A 7,500-nucleotide genomic window follows, 5' to 3' on the forward strand; every position below is an offset into this window, starting at 1 on the left:
CGTCACTCGTTTAAAGAAACCAAGTTATAATCATTTAGAAAGTAAAAAACCAACAGATTAGATTAAACGCTGACTTTATATTTGTGTGTGTACTTTTTATTGTCACATTTTAATCTGTAATCCATCTAAGTTAAACTGAAACTTGTTTTCAGTCTTATTTAATTATATTACTGTTTTATTGCGTTGACACAGTTTGGAATGCTTCATTTTACGAGGCACACCTGAAAGCACCGTGTCCCAGCTCCAGGTATTATCAGGTTTTGTTTTGGTGTTCGTTGCTCCGACGCTCCCGGGAGGCCGTGGACGCACCACGGTGTGACCACGTGGTTGTGTACCTGCCCTGTGATTGGCTGCGGCAGCTCTGGCTGCGGATCAGCTGCTCTCTGCGGATCTCAGAGCTCCGTCCTCCCGGCTCTCAGCGCTCCGTCTCCCGCTACGATCACGGCCTCCTCCCGGCTGCCAGGCCCGGACTAACGGCTCGTCATTCGGTCGCTCTCGTTCCGTTAACATATTTTTTTATTTCTTAACGTTTCCAGTGATGCGAAGGCGGAGCAACTCCCATGACAGCGGGACTACCGGCACTCAGCTGGACGGCGACACGGACCTGAAGCAGCGTCCCGGCAGGAGAGCACCGGGGCCGGCGGCGGACGACCGGCAGGGCCCGGGGGAGGAGCCCAACATGGGGAAACCGTTCAGGAGGTAAGAACCGGAACCAGAACCGGTACCGGTACCGGAGTATTGGACCCACATGATAATAATAAAAAAAACAATTTCAAATTAAATATTTAATATGCAGAATAAATAATATAAATAAATAAATGAGGTTATTAATGTCAGGAGAGTCTTTACATTTAGTTCTGATCCACATGAACCGACCGGTCTGATTGGTTCCACCGGGACCGACGGCCGGTCTGATTGGTTCCTCCTTTACCTCCTGACTGAGGAGTCACAGATGAATCAATGAGAACTGAACTCAGACTCCTGTGATCTCATGATTAAGGTGTCGGGTCAGAACCGGTCCTCCAGGCTCCACCGACGCCTCTGAGGCTCCTAGAAACCAGTCTCCACTAACCCTCATCACAGAGGACGCTGCAATGCATTCTGGGTCAGCAGTCTGAGCGTGTCTCATGAAGACTGGCCACTTCATTAGGTACACTAGTAATAACTCAGAGATGTTGATCTGTAGCTGAAACATGAGTCAGTTTAACTCCATCCTCCACAATCATCACCAGGCTTCACCAGTGTACCTAATGAAGTGGCCATGGAGGGTCGATCTATGGTTTGATTCAGTCAGCGCTGACAGGAAGTGACAGGAAGTGACATCACTGCTGATGTATGCGAAAGCTTTGAGTCACGAGTTTGATCTGAAAGAAGAAGTCTGTTGGTCTGAGTCAGCGTCTGACCTCTGACCTTTGACCTTTGACCTCACCATCTTGTTTGAATAACCTTTATTGACCCGCTCTAAATGCTAATGCTGCTAGCATGCTAGCTGATAGACGCAGCTGGACGTCTAGAGTTTCTGTTCCTCTGACAGGAAGTCAGTGAACGATGAGGAGAGAACTAGAGAACACCTGACTGACCTTGAGGCTGGAGAACCTCCTCCTCTTCCTCCTCCTCCTCTTCCTCCTCACCCTCCTCTTCCTCCTCACCCTCACGTTGGTCAGTCTGCGTCTAGATCTGGATCCAGGTCCTGATGATCCATTAACTCTGCTCCACCTCCACCAGTTACAACATTTAAATCCAGATGCTAACTCCACACAGAGCTAACGTAGCTAGCTAGCTATTCAATTCAGTTTTATTTATATAGAGTCAATAACAAAACAAATCGTCTCAAGACGCTTTACACCCGGCCTGAAACCCCCAGAGCAGCCTGAAGGAGACGGTGGCAAGAAAACCTCCCTTTAACAGGAAGAAACCTTGAGCAGAACCAGAACCAGAACCCAGCTCATATGGAGGAACACATCTGCCTAAGGCCAGCCAGGTACAGACAGAAGAAAGAGAGAAGAGAACAGCAAAGAGAGAAGAGAAGAGAACAGCAAGATAAACATACATCTGTCATAGATACACATATCTGACTAAAGTGTACATGTGGAATCTTATGATACAAACTGATGATGTTACATGACAGTTTGAAAATGTAAGAGGAATGTGATGATGTTTAACTTTAGTTACACGTCAGCTTCATTATATTAACTCCACTAACATGTGACGTGTTTAGTCCTGGTTTTAACGTCACTGATGAACGGAGGCTGGATGGAGACGATCATAAAGGAATCAGCTGATCTTAAAAGACGTGGTTTAATGTGAACAAAGAAACTATAAATGAAGGAATAAATGTTTCTAACTCTTCATCTGAACACGACTCGTTACCAGAGATGAGATGAACTCTGAGTTTCTGTCGACGTCTGAAGAGACGAGACGTAGGAGTTTAGATCAGATTTAGTCTAAGGCTTCATCTGGATCAATAAATCAGATTATTGATTATTGATCATTATTTATTATTATTATTTATTCATATTTAATATTATTATTATTATTATTATTATTATTATTATTATTCATGGAGCATCACTCAGAGTTCAGTCATATCTTCAGACGTCTGTGAGGAGGTCTCACTCTGCTGCTCTTTCAGGAGATTAGATGAATAATTCAGATCCACTGAGCTGCTGGATCATGTGACAGGTTCTCAGTGAGGCTGATCAGCTTACACACAGTAACACACACACACACTAACACACACACACACACACACACACACACACACACACACAGTAACACAGTTGATCTCAGGTCATTTTAATGTCTGACTACATGTGACGTGACCTCTGTCCGGCCTCTGCTCCTGGTCATAATGTAATGGCTGGTTCTGCTCCTGGTCATAATGTAATGGCTGACTCTCTCCTGGTCATAATGTAATGGCTGACTCTCTCCTGGTCATAATGTAATGGCTGACTCTCTCCTGGTCATAATGTAATGGCTGACTCTCTCCTGGTCATAATGTAATGGCTGTGACTCTGCTCCTGGTCATAATGTAATGGCTGACTCTCTCCTGGTCATAATGTAATGGCTGACTCTCTCCTGGTCATAATGTAATGGCTGTGATTCTGCTCCTGGTCATAATGTAATGGCTGACTCTCTCCTGGTCATAATGTAACGGCTGACTCTCTCCTGGTCATAATGTAATGGCTGACTCTCTCCTGGTCATAATGTAATGGCTGTGACTCTGCTCCTGGTCATAATGTAATGGCTGACTCTCTCCTGGTCATAATGTAATGGCTGACTCTCTCCTGGTCATAATGTAATGGCTGTGATGAGTCTCAGCGGCTCAGTGACATGGTCCTGGTCCTGTCTGGTCTGGTTTCAGGCTGGCTCTGGTGGGGAAGCTGAAGAGGATCATGTTGTGGCTGCTGCTGGTCTACGTCTCCGTCCCCTTCATCATCAAACTCTGTCCCTCCATTCAGGCCAAACTCGTCTTCCTCAACTTCGGTGAGTCTCCAGAGGGTCGGTCCAGATGCTCCAGATGTTTGAGCTGATGTGACCTGATGATGACGTATGTGTGGGTGGAGTGAGTGCTCTCATCACTGATACAATATCTTTGACCAACAAACAGCAGCTCCACAATACGCTTCACTTTACTAGCTAGCGAGCTAGCGCTAGCTAACAGGCTACATCAGCTAGCTAACGGGCTACATCAGCTAGCTAATAGGCTACATCAGCTAGCTAACGGACTACATCAGCTAGCTAACAGGCTACATCAGCTAGCTAACAGGCTACATCAGCTAGCTAACGGACTACATCAGCTAGCTAACAGGCTACATCAGCTAGCTAACAGGCTACATCAGCTAGCTAACGGACTACATCCGCTAGCTAACAGGCTACATCAGCTAGCTAACGGACTACATCAGCTAGCTAACGTGCTACATCCGCTAGCTAACAGGCTACATCAGCTAGCTAATAGGCTACATCAGCTAGCTAATAGGCTACATCAGCTAGCTAACGGGCTACATCAGTTAGCTAACGGGCTACATCAGCTAGCTAATAGGCTACATCAGTTAGCTAACGGGCTACATCAGCTAGCTAATAGGCTACATCAGCTAGCTAACAGGCTACATCAGTTAGCTAACGGGCTACATCAGCTAGCTAATAGGCTACATCAGCTAGCTAACAGGCTACATCAGCTGACTCTTTTAATCTTACTTGAACATGAGGATGATTCATTAGCAAAGATGTTTTATTTGATGAGTCATCAGTTCAGTGCTCATAGTTACATGTAGTTCTAAAACCCTGGTAGCTAATGAGCTAATGCTAATGCTACCAGTAAGATGCTAACATTGTTTGTAGACGTCGGCCATCTTTAGCTTAAAATCAGAGGGAGGAGTCTCAGAAGTCAGAGGTCAGCTGAGTTACAGCTGAGCTGTCTGTGTGGACAGGAAGTGGGCGGAGTCACAGTGATTGACAGCGTTGTTTGTGTCCACTGGTCAAACATTTAAATGTGTAGAAGAAGAAAAGATAAAGTAGTGAATGGATGAAGGAGAAGGTGTCGTGTCACTGAAACAGGAAGTGAGTGTGTCATGTGACCTCTGACCTCTGACCTCTGCCTCCACCCTGGTTCAGTGAGGATGCCCTACTTCATCGACCTGAAGCGACCCCTGGACCAGGGATTGAACCACACACACAACTTCTACCTGGAGCCAGAGACAGGACTCAAGATCGGAGTCTGGTAACATAAACAACATCATGTGACACCTCACCTGTCCTCACCTGTCCCACCTGTCCCACCTGTCCTCACCTGTACTCACCCGCCCTCACCTGTCCTCACCCGTCCTCACCCGTCCTCACCTGTCCCACCTGTCCTCACCTGTCCTCACCTCTCCTCACCCATCCTCACCTGTCCCACCTGTCCTCACCCGTCCTCACCTGCCATCACCTGTCCTCACCTGTCCTCACCTGCCATCACCTGCCATCACCTGTCCTCACCTGTCCCCACCTGTCCTCACCTGTCCCACCTGTCCTCACCTGTCCTCACCCGCCCTCACCTGTCCTCACCTGTCCTCACCTGTCCCACCTGTCCTCACCTGTACTCACCCGCCATCACCTGTCCTCACCTGTCCTCACCTGTCCCACCCGCCATCACCCGTCCTCACCTGTCCCACCCGCCATCACCCGTCCTCACCTGCCCTCACCTGCCCTCACCTGTCCTCACCTGTCCTCACCTGTCCTGTTTCTAACATCATAGTATTATATCATGTTCAATTCAATGATCAATTGTTACGTTAAATATCACAAACTGTCAGTGACCAGACAGCAGTGTTAGCGTATAGCTAGCATGTTAGCATCTAGCTAGCATGTTAGCATCTAGCTAACATGCTAGCATCTAGCTAACAGGTTAGCATCTAGCTAACACTGCTGATTAAGTTCAACATTTTACTGATTTAGTCTTTAAATATAAATAAATTATCTGCTAACCAACATGCTAATGCTAATGTTAGCTTGCCTATTCTGCAGCCTCTGATGCTAAAGGGGCGGAGTCACTGAGACACCAGTGTGTGTGTGTGTGTGTGTGCGTCCAGGCACACGGTTCCTGCTCAGATGTGGAGAGCAGCTCAGGGGAAACAAGGCGACTGGTACGACTCCACGTTTAGCTCCGCCCACCCTGTCATCCTCTATCTCCATGGAAACGCAGGGACCAGGTGACCACCCACAGATGAACACGCCTGTGTTGTTGTTTGTTGCTGGAGTTTGACCTTTGACCTTTGACCTTTGACCTGTGCTGTTGTGTCTCTGCAGAGGAGGAGACCATCGAGTTCAACTATACAAGGTCTTTATCTGACACTGATTGGACAAGAAGAGACGACTGAGGATGTCTCTGACTGACTCTGTCCCTGTCTCTGTGTGTCTTTGTCTCTCTCTGTCTCTGACTGTGTCTGTCTGGACTCTGTCTCTGTCTGTCTCTCTCTGTCTGTCTGTCTCTGTTCCTGTCTGTCTCTGTCTCTGTCTCTGTCTCTCTGTCTCTCTGTCTCTCTGTCTCTGTCCGTCTCTGTCTCTGTCTCTGTCTCTGTGTGTCCAGGTCCTCAGTTCCCTTGGTTACCACGTGGTGACGTTTGACTACAGAGGTGAGTCTCAGTCTTTACATCTGTCTTTGGGGGGGACAGTCCATCCTGGAGGACCAGAGTGTGTCTTTGTGTTTTCAGGGTGGGGGGATTCAGACGGCGTCCCGTCCGAGGGGGGGATGACCTCAGACGCTCTCTTCATCTACGATTGGCTGAAACAGAGGATGGACAAAACGCTGCCTCTCTACATCTGGGGACACTCTCTGGGGACGGGGTAAACGAGACCAGACCTTCCTCCCCCCTCCCTCCTCCTCCTCCTCCTCCTCCTCCTCCTCCTCCTCCTCCTCCTCCCCCCCCCAAAGACCATTTCTCCGTTTTAATCTGACTCTTGTTTTTTCAGAGTCGCCACTAATCTGGTCAGACGACTGTGTGACAGAGGTGAGGACACTCGGAGAGCTGTGATTGGCCGACGCTGGTCTAACCTGTGACTCAGCTGCAGAGGATCATGGGTATTGTAGTAGCAGCTGAATGACTCTGTGTGTGTTTCAGGAAGTCCTCCTGACGCTCTGGTCCTGGAGTCTCCGTTCACCAACATCAGAGAGGAGGCCAAGAGTCACCCCTTCTCCATGGTAACGCTCCAACTCTGACCCCGCCCCCACAACCACGAGTGCTACTCAACGAGGCTAACAGTAGCAGGCTAACAGTAGCAGGCTAACAGTAGCAGGCTAACAGTAGCAAGCTAACGAGCAGCTAACTCTGTTCCAGGTGTACAGGTACCTGCCCGGCTTCGACTGGTTCTTCCTGGACGCCATCACCGCCAACAACATCCGCTTCGCCAGCGACGAGAAGTACGTGTTTGTTTACTTCCTGTTTACAGCCGCAGCGACCTTTGACCTCTGCAGCCAGGGAACCTTTAGAGTCTGGAAGGATGTCAGAAACAAACGGGTCGGGGTCAGGGTCTCAGACCGTCTACCCCACCACATCAGGAACTGGTTTCAGATGAGTTTGTCCAGATGAAGCTCTTCTTCATCTTCTTCTTCTTCTTCTTCTTCTTCTTCTTCATCCAGAGGTGTAGTCGTTGTCCTCTCTGACCTCTAGTGGCTCCTGGAGGAACTGCACCCCTCCTCTAACTCAGTGGGGTCAAACTCATTTTAGTTGAGGGGCCACATTCAGCCCAGTCTGACCTCAGGGGCCTTTAGTGGCTCAGTTCTCTTATCAGACAGGAGGGAGGGTCAGAGACTAACAGATGAGTGAATAGCATCAGACTGTATCTAGGAGACCGGGTTAGCTTCATGCTATGCTGCTCATCAGAGCTCAGCCTCCCATACGTTAACGAACCACGGTAGATCCATAGGACCCTCCTCGTTACCAGGATCATCACAGAGGTTCTTCTAGAACAGTATTTGTGACCAGGTGGTAATATGAGAGTCTGTATTGATAGATTCGTCCT

At 48.4% G+C, this 7,500-nt stretch overlaps 2 protein-coding genes across 2 annotated transcripts in view; both read left to right on the forward strand.

The window, feature by feature from the left end:
- The window catches only part of LOC311500291 (lysophosphatidylserine lipase ABHD12-like), a gene marked incomplete at its 3' end in the record, with an annotated part of 14,671 nt that extends 14,197 nt beyond the window's left edge, over positions 1-474 (forward strand). Inside the window, exon 4 of the mRNA XM_084561596.1 lies at positions 360-474. Coding sequence (XP_084417722.1) covers positions 360-474 — 115 coding nt within the window. The remainder of the gene's footprint in view (positions 1-359) is intronic.
- LOC311500696 (lysophosphatidylserine lipase ABHD12-like) overlaps positions 1-7,500 on the forward strand; it is a 27,573-nt gene that overhangs the window by 15,128 nt on the left and 4,945 nt on the right. Inside the window, exons 2-11 of the mRNA XM_084562245.1 lie at positions 537-699; positions 3,365-3,486; positions 4,615-4,720; positions 5,571-5,690; positions 5,788-5,818; positions 6,068-6,113; positions 6,192-6,324; positions 6,451-6,488; positions 6,600-6,679; positions 6,816-6,898. Coding sequence (XP_084418371.1) covers positions 539-699; positions 3,365-3,486; positions 4,615-4,720; positions 5,571-5,690; positions 5,788-5,818; positions 6,068-6,113; positions 6,192-6,324; positions 6,451-6,488; positions 6,600-6,679; positions 6,816-6,898 — 920 coding nt within the window. The 5' untranslated portion in view covers positions 537-538. The remainder of the gene's footprint in view (positions 1-536; positions 700-3,364; positions 3,487-4,614; positions 4,721-5,570; positions 5,691-5,787; positions 5,819-6,067; positions 6,114-6,191; positions 6,325-6,450; positions 6,489-6,599; positions 6,680-6,815; positions 6,899-7,500) is intronic.

The sequence above is a fragment of the Chelon labrosus genome (assembly GCF_963514085.1).
Source record: "Chelon labrosus genome assembly, chromosome: 15".
Lineage (NCBI taxonomy): Eukaryota > Metazoa > Chordata > Actinopteri > Mugiliformes > Mugilidae > Chelon > Chelon labrosus.